This window comes from Mastomys coucha, unplaced genomic scaffold, assembly GCF_008632895.1.
Source record: "Mastomys coucha isolate ucsf_1 unplaced genomic scaffold, UCSF_Mcou_1 pScaffold18, whole genome shotgun sequence".
Taxonomy (NCBI): Eukaryota; Metazoa; Chordata; class Mammalia; order Rodentia; family Muridae; genus Mastomys; species Mastomys coucha.
In genome coordinates this window covers 73868694-73884549 of record NW_022196900.1, presented here as the reverse complement: position 1 = coordinate 73884549, position 15856 = coordinate 73868694, and the positions used below count along the sequence as shown (strand labels likewise).

The 15856-nt window shown below is 38.9% G+C and overlaps 1 protein-coding gene across 12 annotated transcripts in view; it reads left to right on the top strand.

Moving 5' to 3' along the window:
• Mast2 (microtubule associated serine/threonine kinase 2) overlaps positions 1–15856 on the top strand; it is a 144908-nt gene that overhangs the window by 103357 nt on the left and 25695 nt on the right. For 9 of the 12 annotated variants that reach the window (XM_031378272.1, XM_031378273.1, XM_031378270.1 and 6 more), the window contains 2 exons: positions 10273–10348; positions 14284–14304. In XM_031378272.1, coding sequence (XP_031234132.1) covers positions 10273–10348; positions 14284–14304 — 97 coding nt within the window. The remainder of the gene's footprint in view (positions 1–10272; positions 10349–14283; positions 14305–15856) is intronic. The other 3 variants (XM_031378275.1, XM_031378274.1, XM_031378271.1) reach the window with 1 other exon arrangement.

The following is a 15856-nucleotide window of genomic DNA, read 5'->3' as shown; positions in this document are numbered from 1 at the left end:
TTACGCATCTAAGTATGTGCATGTGAGTACAGGTGCACATGGAGGTCAGAGCTGTTGGATTCTCACTGTAGCTGGATTTACAGTTGTTTTCACTCCCCACCCTCAGAGAGTTCTGAACTGAACTATGGTTGTGGAGGAACAATACATGCTCTTATCTGCTCACTCATACTGTTAAATATTTTATACACAGGTACAACTTTAGTAAGATTGGTTCAGTAGGCACGTAGCCATTCTGGAAAGAGTGTGTGTGTGTGTGTGTGTGTGTGTGTGAGAGAGAGAGAGAGAGAGAGAGAGAGAGAGAGATTGAGATTGGGGTTTAATCCTGGGACCTTCTGCACACTATATCCCCCAGTCTTTTGGGTTTTTTTTATGTAACCCATATTTTTTAGATTAGTTCCTGGATAATAGCAAACTAAATAAATACATATTCTGTCCCCACATATGTAAAGGTTCTCTATTGTCAGTGTTCCCTACCAGAATGGTACATTTGTTGCACTTGTGTAAACCTATTTGATACATTATTATTACCCAAGCAGTTTTGTATTTTAGTTTACTACTAGTGATACACATTAGACACATTTATGATGACATGTGTTGCCCATTGTAGTACCACACAGAACATTTCCACTGCTATATGTATTTTGTTAATATTCTTCAAATGTTGAACTAGCTTATTACATTCCTGAGATAAGCCCCACTTCGTCATGGTGTGTAGTTCTTTTTAAGTAAGCATTGTTAAGTTCAACTTGTTAGTACTTTATTGATAATTATGGTATCTATTCATGAAATATAATAGTCTGTGGTTTTTTGTTTTTATGTTTGTCTGATCTGGGCATTAAGGTAAATACTGGCTTGAGAATGAGCTTGGATATGTTCCTTCCCCTTATTTTTTGGAAGAACTTGTGTAGAACGGGTATAACTTTTTTTGAAATGTGTAGTTGAAACTGGTGCTTTCTGCCTTGGAATGTTATTAGTTATTGATTCAATTTCTGTGGTAGATTGAGACCTGTCCACATTACCTATTTATTTCCTTTTATTGGATATTTTCTTTATTTACATTTCAAATGTTATCCCCTTTCCAGGTCTCCCCTCCGGAAATCCCTATCCCATCTCCCCTCCCCCTACCTCTTTATGAGGGTGCTTCTCTACCCATCCACCCACTCCTGCCTTCCAGCCCTGGCATTTCCCTACACTGGGGCATCAAACTCTCTCAGGCCCAAGGGCTGACCCTCCCTCTGATGTCCAACAAGCCTATCCTCTGCCACATATGCTGCCAGAGCTATGGGTCCCTCCATGTGTACTATTTGGTTGGTGGTCCAGTCCCTAGGAACTCGGGGAGGGGATGCATATTGCTTACTTTTATATCAATAGTTTTATCAAATTATATCCTTTATAAAATTAACCCATTTTAATTGTATTATGAGATTGCACGTATAGAATTATTCATACTATTTCTTTACTAATGCTTTTAGTTCCTGAGACCCTTTCTGATACCCAACACTTAATTTCTGATATTAGTAATCTGTGTGTTATTGTCCCCCTACTTTGACAAGGGGGTGATTGGTTTCTCTTTTCAAATAACCAACTTTAGATCATATTGATTTTTTCCATTTCCTTGTTTCTAATTTTATTATATCTCTAGATTTTATTTTCTTCTGCCTGAATAGTTAATAATTTAATTTGCTTTTTTTCCTAGCTTCAAATGTAAAACTTAGAATGAGTTTGGATTATCTGTTCTAGTATATCCATTAATGACTTCTCTGCATTTCACAAATTTTGATAAATTGTGTTTTCCTTTTTATTTTGTTCACAATATTTTCAAATATTCTTTTAAAAGTATATAATTAGTATTTTGGAGATTTATTCCAGCTATCTTTCTTTTATTGATTTCTAACTTCAATTTGCTCTAAGCAGATATAGAATGATTTCTGTTCTTTTAAGCTTGGTGAGATGTATCTTCTGATGAATAATGTAGTCTGTTTTGATAAATTTTTCATATGATATGAATTTTTCATATGTTATGGTATGTAGATGTAATACTTGTAATGTCTATTATATTCATATGACTGCTATAATAAGCTTAATTAGTCTTCAATAATTTTCTACTTCCTAGATCTGCCATTTTTCTTGAAAGGACATTAGAATTTGTAACTATTAAGTCATCTTCTGTCACCCCTCACTGTGTTAATTTTTGCCTTATGCATTTTGATGCTTTGTTGTTTGGCAAATACACTTAAGACTTGGCATACTGAAGTGGAGAGATGGCTTGTGGTTATGAGCACTTACCATTCTAGCAGAGAACCTAGATTTGGTTCCTAGTTGTCTCTGGTTCTTGGGGATCTGGCATCCTCTTCTAACTTCATCAAGCAGCAGGCATTTGTGTGGAACACATACATGCATGCATACACTCATATACATACAATAATAATAATAAAGTTTTATTAAATAATTTCCTGCAATGTGTTGGGTTTTTTTAACAAGTACTGGGAATTGAACCACATGCTAAGCCAAATGCTTTCTTTATGTAGAAATCAGTTTCTTACCTGTATAATTTTTTCTTTATGAACTGCTTTTAACTATTTCTTTGACGATAGAATGCTGATATTAAATTGCTAATATGTTTTTAAAAGGTATTTCTCTTGTGCTTTTGAAGACTGTTTTCATAGGTATGGAATTCTAAGATTATGCTTTTCTCTCTCTTCTCTCCCTCCCCTTACTATTTCACTGTGCTGTCACCTTTGTCTGTGAAAACTCTTTGTCTATGATTTTCTGTGTGTACACAATATATCTAAATAGAGTTTGAAGAGGGGGGTTGTCTTACATTGTTTCTGACCTTTCTTGCTCTATAGTTTTTATAAGACATTAGTTTGGGTTTTTAAAGAATTTATTATTCTATGTTTATTGGTGTTTTGACTGCATCTGTGTCTGTGGTGGTGTTTGGATCCCTAGAACTGGAGTTATATACAGGTGTGAGCTGCCATGTGGGTGCTGGGAGTTGATCCTGGGTCCTCAGCAGGGGCAGCCAGTGCCCTTACCCACTGAGCTCTCTCTCCAGCCTTCAGGCTTTTCAATTTTTTATTGTTCCAAGTGTTGTTCTCTCCCTGCTCTGTTTCTTCTCTTTCTCAGCCACAGGTCAGCTACAGCTTTGGCAGGTTGTCTCAGCTCCCAAATGCTTTCCTCCTTTCCCTGCTTCTCCTCCCATTTCTCCTTTCCTTTTCCAGTTTTTGACATGACTATTGGCTTCTTCTTAAGTTAGCAATGCTTCCCTGAGATGTGTCCTGTCTATTAGTATAGTATTCTTGACTTCTAGTAGTGTTTTTGAACTTTAGCTCTACTTTTACTTCTTTAACTTTGGGAAGCAGTGTTTGTCCTGTAACTTCAACTTCTCTGGCAATCTGACGTTGTCTTCTGATTTTGTAAAGACATGTAGCACTTGACTTTCTGTATTCTCTTCAGTTTCACTCCTTTGTTATTGGTTTTTTCGATATGCTCATAATTTTGAGATATCCATTCAGATTTTTTTTCTACTTCTAACTTTGCAGCGAGTTATCCTCCTCTTCCACCCTATGCCTATTATTTGTTTTAACCTTCGTCTCCACAGTTTCATTTTTTTCTTCTTTGTGTTTTGTAGATACTACCTCCAATCATTCTAGTTCTGTCTTCCTGAAAGTCCATCTCTGATCCCAGCCACCTCTGATCCCAGCACTTCTGGTGCTGGGTCCTTATAGTGAGATGTCATCTGTGCATTTATGAAGCAATTGAGTATGTTTGTCTTGATTACATGGAGTAATGTGGAAGACGTAAACGTTGCAGATAAGAATATTAAAAAAACCTGCGTGTCTAGAGGAGATCCTGGGAGTAATGAGCATAAACTAAAGGTACATGACTAAGCTGAGGGACATTCTAGTTCTTAGAAGTCAGAGTAGGAAAGCACAAGAAGAAAAAAAATGGAGGAAGAATTCTGAGAAACACTACTGTCTTAGAGCCAACAGCAATAAGAATAAGTATTGCAAGTGGAGCTATCTGCGACATGAAGTCTGAGGACTGCCATTTGGATGTAGCAGTGTGGTGTCAGTGTTGATGTTTGGCAGCTGCTTTGATAGAATGTTAGTGGCTGTGGCCTGATTAGAGAGTCAAAAACAAAGAAAAAGAAAACAGTTATACTAAGTGTAGAGACATTACTATGAAAAGTAGGAAGTAATATAGCTCAGCGATGTAAATCCTTGCCTGATGTGAACAAGACCTAAGGTTAGTTCCCTTGCACAAGAGGAGAAAAAGCAGAAATGAAATGTATTGTGTGCTGATGGAAGTCATCCCATGTAGTGAAAACCTTGGCCATTCAAGAAAAGGGGCAATGTCTACCACAGTTCTGGTGTGGCTGAGGTGAAATGAGATCTAGTACGTACGCCTAAGAGGCCTTAACCAGGAACTCAGACAGTTATATGTACTTTTGAAGTAATAGGGAGGGTGGGAGTTTAGCAAAGACATTAGAAGGAACAGTAATTTACTTATTTAGGGTATTTTCTTATTACTTCTGCTCCCTATCTGAAGTTAAAAATGAGTCTGAGAGCCTGAGGACAGAGGGTAAACTTTAAAATAGTGTCTTAAGCCAATGTGAGAATAAACACAATAAAACTGTGGTCTGATTTTTGTGCAGAACCAGTGGAATCAGTGGGTCATAGGGTAATATGAAACTGGCCAGCTTCATTGTGTGGCATTCCCTAGAAACTACTCAAGACTGAGATGTTGAAAGATTATGAGAACAGTGAGATCACTCTTTTCAAAAGTCATGATAAAGATAATGCCATGGATTCAGGAATAACAGTTTTTACAGTGAAGTATATGGAAAGGTGTGTGTAGTATGTTTTGATGACTTCAGAAAGGAATCATTTTTGATAACATGATTTCAGACCTGGGTATTTTTATGTCAAAGGAGAGAGAATGCCTGAAAGAGAAAATGGAAAGCTAGCAAGGTATGCAGGCCCCATGTCAGGAGCAGTATATGGAAAGAGAGCTGCAGAGGAAGCTGCCACAAGTAACGGCCAAGGTCCAACTTGAAATTATAAGGACTGTATTAAACCCATGCTTATTTAATATGCTATCATAGAGAAAAGTGATACCTTTTAAGATAGTTGTAAGCAAAATTCAAGCAAAGGCAACATATCTGAAAGTACAGAATAACATGTTATATTTAGGAAACAAAAATGTAAGCCTTCATGATATATGCTTCCGATTATAAATTGAATTGCTAATTGAATTTGGTAAGAGGATAAACTAAGTTATGGGAAGGCTATACATTTTATAAAGAGTTAAGATATTAATACCTTGTGTCATTCTTTTACCTAAGATCTGTGGACTGTGAATGGTTTTATGAGGTTTGTAAGTCTCCTAAGCTTGTATTACCAGTTTACATTCATACATACGTTCATTTTTATGGAAGAAAAGTTTATGAAATTTTCCAAAGTTGTTTCTTAATCTAAAAAGTGAGTGTTCTTTAAGGCTTAAATCACAAAGTTGAAGGTCTACATGCTTAAACAATACAGAAAATAGGTTTAATAGGAATGTAAAACAAAAGTCTAGGAAAATCAAGCCTACATTATCCTAAAGGTGAACATTTACCACATTAGCAAAATAATAAAAGAAACACTTTCTAGGGCTTAGAGAGATGGGTTGTACTAGTTAAGAGCCATTGCTGTTCAATCCATAGGAGAGGACTGGAGTTCAGGTCCCACCATTCACATTCAGTGACTCACAAAGGCCTATAATTGCAGTTGCAAAGGATTCAGTGCCCTCTTGTGGCCTCTGTAGATGTATGCATGTACATACATAAACTATTTTGTAAGGAAGAAAAAAAAACTGTCACTTCTTTTCATCTTGTTAATGAAAAGAAGTATACAATTATCTGATTAATAATTTTTGCCACAAGTATACAATTATCTGATTAAAAAATCAAAGTTGCTAAAAGGAGTTGCCACAGCTGGCAATTGGGAGACCAATTAAAAGACCATTGCCATTATCCAGGTATAAGAGGTTATTAGAAATGGAGAAATTCATGAACAAGAAAAACAGGTGGCTAAAGAAACTAGAGTGCAGTATCTCCTTATTTCCTGCTTGTGTAATAACTGGGTGAGGATGCCATTAAATCAGACAGCGAACACTAATAGGAAAAATAGATTTAGGACTCTTCTTTCAGAGTCCACATAGACACTTATGACAAAAGTTACTTGTAAAGCTATAAACAAAAAGATTGTTTTCATTAAGCAGTATCGGGACAGTTGAATATCCATATCAAGAAACACTAAAACGCAAGACTGGGGAGATGCTTCAGTAGATAAGCTACTTGCCAGGCAAGCATCTGGGTCCCCAGAACCCACAGAAAAGCCTGGCAGGCATTGCAGCCTGCCTATAATCCCTGCACTCCCAACACTTCATGTAGAACCTGGCTAGCTAGAATAGATGGAATCATTGAGTGCCAGGTTCAGCAAGACTTGAATAAGTGAAGTGAAAAGCAATTAAGGAAGACATGCACATCTACTTTGAGCCTACATATATGATCAAGAGGCCTAGAGAGGAGGACCAAGAGAGTGTGTGGCCAAAATGGCTATGTTTATATAGGAATCAGAAGCTGGGGGAATGGAAGCTCAGCCCCTATACTAGAGAAGTTTAGGGTAGGACCCAAGGTGAGAGGTACTGTGGGGAGTCCCAGGCACTGAATGAGACTTGTCCCACCTTTCTTTGGAACCTGAATAAAAAAAAGATTAATAATTTGACTGCTTGAAAATTAAGAATTTTGAGTTACCAAAAGATACTCCACAGACAGTCAAAAGGCAATAAAATAGAAGATAATTGTGACTCATGTGACAAAGCTCTCTAGGTTCAGAACAGTTAAGGAACACTTGTAAATAATAGTATGATTGAAAAATAGCTAAAGGCATACATAAAAAGATACAGTTTCATTACTGATTGCAAAATTAAAATTAAAGTAATATATTTAAATATATTAAAAAATATATTCTCTTCTTTGACTACCAATGATGACTTACTGAGTGGTCATGTAGGAGGGAGGGGGCAATGACCCTAATAGTGGGAATATAAACTGGTAGAACCATTTTGCAAAAAGATTGACATTTTTTATTTTGTTTTGTTTTAGGTTTTGTTTTTCTGTATAGCCTTGACTGTCCTGGAACTCACTCTGTAGACCAAGCAGGCCTTGAACTCAGAAATCTGCCTGCCTCTGCCTCCCAAGTGCTGGGATTAAAGCCGTGCACCACCACTGCCTGGCAGCATTTTTTTAAACATCAAGTTGCAAAATGGACTAACAAAAACACAAAAGGACGCTTCTGCAATTCCATTTTTATGACATGTCTGGGCATTCTATAGGAAGCCTAGAGGTTGGCAGAGGTAGAGGGGATGGATTAAAGAATGTCTACTGTAAGCAGGCAAATTAGAAAAGATGACTAGAGTGCACCTTTTTAAATTTTTGACACAGGGTCTCTCTTTGTAGTCCTGGCTTCCTGGGACTTACTCTGTAGGTGACTCATTTTAATAAAAGGTAGTTTCAGGCTGAGGCCTGGTCACTAGAGGGACTGACCATGTGTTTACAGTGTTGAAACTTTGGGCCAACCTGATCTCCAGGAAAGAGACTGAGCCTCAAGATTAAGTTCAACTATATAATAAAATCCCAATTTAAAACGAACAGACTCGGGACACACAAGTTCAGTAGAGATTCCTGATTTGTAACCACATTTCTGTGCTGATAAACACTCTCTTATTCCACAGTGCAAGCACAGCAGCTCTGATTTCCCTCACAGACCTTAACCCTCCCCTAGTATAGTCTATAGTACAACTAGAATAAATGTATTGCTTTCTTGAGTTGTTCTAATGAATTATTAAACCCTTAAAGGGAACTATGGAGACTTAACAAGTTTGTGGTCAGTCAGACACACGAGTATTCTAAAAGACCCCCCTTCCCCAAGGTTGGGATTGCTTTTAGGAAAATGGAAGTCTTTTTGAAGAGTTTGTTCGTTTCTTTCTTTTTTTTTTTTTTTTTAATATTAAAGATAGGTTTATTGGGAAGCTGCTCTTGGGCAGGCGAGTTCACTGGCTCCAAAGACAGAGGCTGGGAGGGTTGGAGGGTGAATAGGGAAGGAAGAAAAAGAGAGAAAGGGCACTTGCGTAGATGGAAGAGGAGAGGGGAGAGGGAGGGAGGAAGAGAGGGAGAGGGGGAGGGAGGGAAGGGAGAGAGAGAGAGACAGAGAGAGACAGAGACAGAGAGATAGAGACAGAGAGACCGAGAGACAGAGATAGAGACAGAGACAGAGGACAGAGACAGAGAGACAGAGAGAGAGAAGAATTTGTTCTTAACCTGTCTGTGAGATCCACACTATGTCCTTTTTCTCAGAACTGAATGATATAGTACCTTCAGTTGGGGTCAGATTAGCTTTGGGAAGACTATTGGAACCTGGACCCTTGGAGAGAATGTTTATAAACTCCTAGACTACCAGGCTGGAGGAACCCATCATTATATACCCTTGCCTTATAGAAGGCTTTGTTTTGTTTTATTTTGCCAAAACCTTTCCACCCCAACTCTATACATACTATGTACCCTCTCACTAATTAAATTTGTCAAAAACAAATCCCAGCCAGCTGTAGTGGCTCATGAATTCAGGAGGCAGAGGCAGGTGGATCTTTGAGTTTGAGGACAGCCTGGTCCACAGAGTGAGTTCCAGGACAGCCAGGGCTAAACGGACAAACTGTCTTAAACAAATAAAAACAAATCTCAGAGGTTTCTCTGATTGCTTCTTTTACTAATTTGTCATTAAATTTCATGGTGGTCAAAAGTATTTTATTGATTTTATTGATTTAAATTTTTTAAAATGTATTTAATTTTATTATGGCCCTGAATATGCTATTCTTCAGTAAATTTCTCATGTCACTGAAAAAAAAATATAGCCTACTATTGTATTGCAGTGTTCAATGTCAGTTAGGTGAAATTGGTCAGAGGTGTTGTATATTCATCTCCATCTCATTTGCTAGTTTATTGATTAGTATGGACTAATAGATATTTATCTTTTAGTTTGAATCTTATTTATTTATCTGTTTAAATTGTTGTAGCTTTGGCCAGTGAAAGGAAGTCTCTTCATTTGATTCCTGTTCTGTGACATACCTCATCAGTGCTGTTTGGTTTCTGTTTCCTCTTTGAGGTTATTTGCAACTTCCTTGCCTTCTAACACTGCAATGCTCCCTGCTCATCTGTACTTCTTCTATCAGTCTTAGAGTCAGTCATTTCTTCAAGAAGCATGAGGGATGTTTTTGGAGGGGAGGGTAGTATTAGAAACCATCTTTCTTTTTCCCTTAGTCTTACAGACTCCATTTCTAAAGTTTCTTATGCCAACAGTTTTTCTTCCATTCCTTTAGTGGCATTGCTTCATGTATTTGTAATGTGATTAGATTCTCTAGTCAGTATGCATTATTACTTGGGATCTTCTGACATGATACGTTATTTGTTTGAAATTTGCATATCTTACCTGACTAGGTAACAACCCATAGTCCCAGCTACTTGGAAGGCTGTAACAGGAGGATCATTGAAGCTCCAGGGTTTTAGGCCATCTTAAACATCTTCATAAGACACACATATGTCATTTCAAAAATCAAAGTGTTAGATTATAGTGAATCCCACTCTGAGGCAGGAGTAAGAGTTCAAAAACAGCCTAGGCTTCTGTCTCAAAACACCATGAAAACTAATTGAGAAAATGGTAATTGAGGATGTTGGCCATGCTTTATAAACCTCAGAGCTTGTAGTATAAGGCATTTTATGGTGTGCTTCTATCCCAAACTTCTACCAAAGAACTTTACCCCTAAAGAATGCACATTTTTGTTTAGCCCCTTGGATGCAGTGTGTGAAGATACTTGTACAAGTAACTTTTAGATTAGACATTCTATTATCTTTAGGAAAATCTTTAAGCCTTTGAAATACCGTAACTTGATCTGTTCCTGAGAGAGCAGGAAGCATGTGAATCACTGCTATATCTAGAATGGATGTTCAAGAGGTATAGGTTGTCACAGGTACCTTGAAAGCAAAAGAGAAAATTTCTGGGTTTTCAAACTTATATAAAGACTCATAAACTGAGGGCTGGCCTGAGAAAATAATCAGATATAATGGATTAATAAGAGAAAAGGGTTTCTTACCAGAAAGCCATGCAAGCTCACTCTACCCCTCACCCCTCATTCCCAAAGCAAACCTCAAAGAGGAGTCTTTTCCTTTCTCCACAGGTAACAGTCCCTTGGACAGCCCCCGGAACTTCTCTCCAAATGCTCCTGCTCACTTTTCCTTTGTTCCTGCTCGTAGGTAAGTGGCTTGAGAACCTCCTCTGTGGTGTCTTGTCTTGTTTTATTTCTCTGTGTAGCCCTGGATGTCCTGGAACTCACTCTGTAGACAGGACTGGTCTTGAACCAAGTGCTAAGATTAAAGGCATTGAACCGCACTGCCGCGTGGCTGATATGTGTGCTTAGTAGATGTCTGAGTTCTCCTTTCAAGTCAGAACTCCTTCGTGTGAATTGGGTTGCCTTGGACTACCAGTAGTCAAAATGTCTTCTTTCTGTCCTCTCCCAGATGATAACTGTCTTGTCCTTTCTAAGTGATTGTGCATTTGCAACTGAACAGATTCGTTTATTTTATAATCCTAAGCAAGAGACATTGGTGCCCTAAGAATATATTCCACGGCAATATACTGTAACAGAATTATCCTCAGATTGTAGAATAGAAAGTGTTCCAGGAAGGATCCAGAGTAACACTTTTTACATTGTATCCCAAGTTCTTCCAAGAAGCTTAAAGCACCTAACATAACTTTCTTCTCAGCTTTTGTTGGAGTTTTTTATGCTTGTTGGTTATTCTTTTGTTTGTTTTTAAACAGGGTCTCATTATGTGGCCCTGGCTATGTAGACTATACAGGCTGCCCTATGTTAGTGGCTTTTGGGGGGGGAGGGGTTTCAAGACAGTGTTTCTCTGTATAGCCCTGGCTGTCCTGGACTCACTCTGTAGACCAGGCTGGCCTCGAACTCAGAAATCCACCTGCCTCTGCCTCCCAAGTGCTGGGATTAAAGGCATGCACCACCACTGCCCAGCTGTTAGTGGCTTTTTAATGTGTTTCTTACAGTTTTCTGCTTCACCCAGCTAGCTCCCATATTGAGACTGGAGTATAATATTTATTTAACAAGCTTTAAAGGTCACAATTGAGCCGTATTACTCTACATTAATCCTCTAAACTAATCTGGCTACCTCCCAGTCAAAATCCCAATGACACTTTCATTTTAGTACTGATCTGGCTCTTGGGGCTCCAGGCCTCTCTGGTGTCTCCTGGACTCTCTTCCTGCTGCAATTTCCTACTTTCTCTCTCTTCTTCCTCCCCTACCCGTGCTGAGAGGAAGTCTAGCCCTATTCTCTCTGCTGCTCAGTCACTGGCCAATCAGCTCTTTATTAACCAATCAGGGAATTGGGTATCAATGCTTGCACAACATTGAGACAGGAGATTCTCAGAATAAGGGTTGCAACTAGATGTGAGGGTAAGGAGATCAGTATTTGAATGATATAAAGATAATCTTTACTCAGTGCACAGTAACACTATGCTTACAGCCCTATTCAGAGATTCCCCTTGTCTCTGCTTCCCAAAGGCTAGGGATATAAATCTGAGCTTTCAGCTGAGGGTAGGTCCCAAGTATGAGTTCAGAAAGACGATAGGATCTTCACTCATAATTAGGTGAGCTTGAAGGATTTGTTAAGTCCTATTTCTTTCCTGTCTGAAAATGATATTGTTGATTTTGGCCTCTCTCTAGCAGACCTGACAGCTCCACCCTGCCTAGAGCACATTAAGTGGCCCCTGGAGAAGTCCATCCTGAAGGTGTCTTCAAACCTTTTGCTAAGGTTCCCTACACATAGTGGCTTCTTTTTACAACTTCAGAACTCTCTCTCTTAGTCAAACTTCAGAACTCTCTTTTAGCCAAAGTTCAAATTTATGGGGCTCTTGTTTTAATTTAGGGGGTTGTTTAGTTTTGAAGTAGAGTTATCTTTAGTTCTAAATGGGAAAGCCAAATAAAAATAGTAATAAGGCTCCAGCTTGGTAACTGTCCATGTCTAGAGAATATACTATATCTTGGAGGAAGAGTGGTTCTAGTAATAAGACTACTTTCTCTACTAAGTGATAGTGGTGGGACATGCATTTCATCCCAGCACTCAGGATGCAGAGGCAGGTGGGTCTCTTCAGTTTGAGGCCAGCCTGGTCTACAGAGCCAGCTCCAGGACCACCAGGGCTACACAGAGAAACTCTGTGTAGGGGATGAAGTGAAGGTGTTGGCTGGGAGGACTACTTTCTTATACGATGTAGCAGAAGGCTGCGCTGTAGCTCCGTTTGTAGGACTTGTCTAGCATGCACAAAATACCACATAAATGAGGTATAATGACTCACACCTGTAACCACAGTACTTGGGTGGTGGGAGCAAGAGGAAAAGACGTTGAAAATCATCCTCTGCTACATACTGAATTTGAAGACAACCTGGGCCACATGGGATTCTGTCTCAAAACAATTAAGATAAAATAATAAAAATGAAAAAAAAAAGCAGAAACAAAAGAGATTGCTGGAACAAGTGCTTAATATTCCCATTTCAACTGAGAAAAGATGCATCCCATTCCTCCCTAGAGTTCTGTATGGCTGAGGACCAGTGAGGAAGGGCTTGATGGCTAATGTTGCTGCTCTCCTCACTTAGTAGTTGCCTTACTCTGAAGAAATCTCATATGGGTTTGTTCTGTGAGCTCACATGGCCCATATAACTTCCATCTAGTTAGTCAAGTATTCTGGGAGGATCATATTGTCTGTGCTAAATTGATAATTGTGGCCTGCATGTGAACTTAACATCTAAGCATGAGCTGTAAAAATGAAACCTGTTATCACATCTACAGGGGTGTCATTTGGGTCATTTCTTATTCAGTTAATAAATATTTACTGAGAAATTTTGAGTCAGACTCTTTGGGTGCTTAGTTATTCCATGGTAACACAGTGGAAATACACTAAGCTTTCACTCAATAAAGTATTTTTTTAAAAAGAATTCTTTATTTTATGTATATGAGTGCACTATAGCTGTCTTCAGACACACCAGAAGAGGGAATCGGATCACATTACAGATGATTGTGAGACACCATGTGGTTGTTGGGAATTAAACTAAGGTCCTCTAGAAGAGCAGCCAGTGAGTGCTCTTAACCACTGAGCCATCTCTCCAGCCCCACCTTACTAAAGTCTTATGCACTTGTCCTCATATAAGGAAATTGTCCTTTAGACCTTAACTTAGTGGACTCATTCTTGTCATATCTCATAATAAATGTCATCTCCTTAGACCTTTTCTAACCACACAGTCTGAGCATTCTCTATTCAGTCATCCCATTCCATCTGTAGTACTTTCCAGGGTATAATATTCTGCTTTCATGTTTTCTGTCTTACCTGAACTAGAATCAAATCATGTTTTAATTAGAGATGCCTTAAATGTGTTGAGAGCATCAGCCTGGTAAATAATAAGCTTACTAGTCCAGTGAGTGGTTTGATTAAGACAGTAAATGAAGACGCAAAGAAATCCATGGTTGTAACCTGGAGGCTGGAAATTTAGCTCAGTGAAAGACCTGGTTCCATCCTCAACTCTGAAAATGGGGGCCAGGAAGACAAAATTATAAACGAATAAATACCTTAAAGGGAAGGAACATTATATTATATGATGGAAAGGATAGAAACATACTTCCCACTGACTGGATACATAAGGCGCCTCTGAAGGCTAAGAAGTAGCTATTGCATGAAAACATAGAGCCCATTCTAAGCAGATGGAATGGCAGGTATTGTTGATGCCCTTGTAACTGCTTCATTTATACTTGAAATAGGGATAGCTAAAGGGCTTTGAAGCTTGGTATTAAACAATGTGACCCAATCATGTCTGGGCTGGGGACTATGACATTTGAGTTGTAATCGTGGAATGTGGTTCCCCAGGCTATCCTTCTGCAGAACATGTAGGAAAGATGGCCAGGTATATAGAGTAAGGATCCCTTCAGGATCAGATTTGTATCCTGTCACAGAAAAGACAGACATAATTGAATGGTGAGGATATACCATCTGTCATACAGTTCTGCTTCAAACTGCCACATATTCTTGAACAAAAGGTTTGTCTCTGCCAAGCTATACAAAATACTGGGGGTAGCATTGCTTACACTGGTTCACCTTGGTTCTCATGATGTATGTCTTTTCACTACAGCCATGGCCACAGAGCAGACAGGTAATAATGGGTGTGATGGGGAGATGGGCTGGGCTACTGCTTTGCATGGTCAGTCAGAGTAGCATGTGATCTTTGTGTTTGATGGGAGAACTGGTTGTGATGACCTTTGTGGTGACTTTGGTGAATGTGGTTTTGAAAATTGAGCCTTTCTAGTACACAGGGCATATGGGATCTCAATATGCCCTATTAGAACTGAGACTTAGAGCTCATGTGTTGAAGGCAGTATTTGCTGGGTAATTTCCAAGCTTTCAAGCCTAGGGACAAGTCACTCTTAGACTCACATATTCCCATGGAAGTGAACAGAGGAAACAGACATCCAGTGTTTGGCTTTCATACTGACTTTGGTCCCTGCCCCTTCAGTATATACCGAGAAATATATATATATATATATATATATATATATATATATATATATCTTATGAGAGGTTTCTTTCTTCATCTAAATCAGTGGTTCTCAACTCTAATGCTGTGACCCTGGGGAACCCTATGGTTCCTCAGATTGTGGTACCCTCCAGCCTAAAATTATTATCATTGCTTCTTCATAACTGTAATTTTGCTACTATTATGAGTCATAATGTAAATATCAGTGCTTTCCAATGGTCTTAAATGAGCCTCCTGTGAAAAGGTTGTTCATCCCTGCAAGAGGTCACAGCCCACAGGTTGAGTGAGGATCACTGATCTAAAGATTGAAAATCACCTGTGAAAAAAATAAATTTGAGAAGGTCATAGGAAATCCATCCCTGAGTTATACTTAACTAATCTGTGCCCAGCTTTTTTCCTGGACTTGAGTGGCTTTCTTGTAGATCACCCAGGACCCATCAAAGAGGTAAGAAAGACCATCATGTTTTAGCACCTTTCTGGACACTGTTTTGCCTCAGAGACTGAGTTTCAGCAAAGTTCTAATTTACATGAGCTGACTGTCTGAGTAGCATGAAGTTGCATGTGGCATGGAACCTCCCACTCTTCCCTTTACAAATCATGGTAGAAAAATGAAATAATATTGGTGAGAATGGGGAGGAAGACTTGAAAATGAAGAGTCTTGCCAAGATTTCTTCCTGTTCTCACTTTTTAAAATCTAGCCCATGTCTGTTTGTTCAAGGCTATTAGTAAGACCTTGAACAAATAGACAAATCTATGCAAACTATAATTGGAGCTTAATTTCTAAATATTCTACATCATTCATGTTTTGAGATTCTGTAAGTAGTGCTAGAGATATGGCCTAGTGGTCAATAGCACTGGCTGCCCTTCTAGAAAAACAGGATTCAATTCCCAGCACCCATATGACTTCTCTCAGCATCAGTGATTCCAGTCCCAGGGAAGCTGAAGCCCTCTTCTGGCCTTCATGGGCACTCCTAGGGTGAATTCACCTTGAGAAGGATATGTCTCCAAGCTCCAAAGAAATAATTCTTTAGGACCAGCAAGATGGCTCAGAAGGTTATGGTACTTGCTGCCACACCTGACAACAAGAGTTAAATCTCAAGAACCCATGTGATAGAAGGAGAGAACCACCTCTCACAAGACATTTTGATTTCCATATGTACATCCTTTTTTT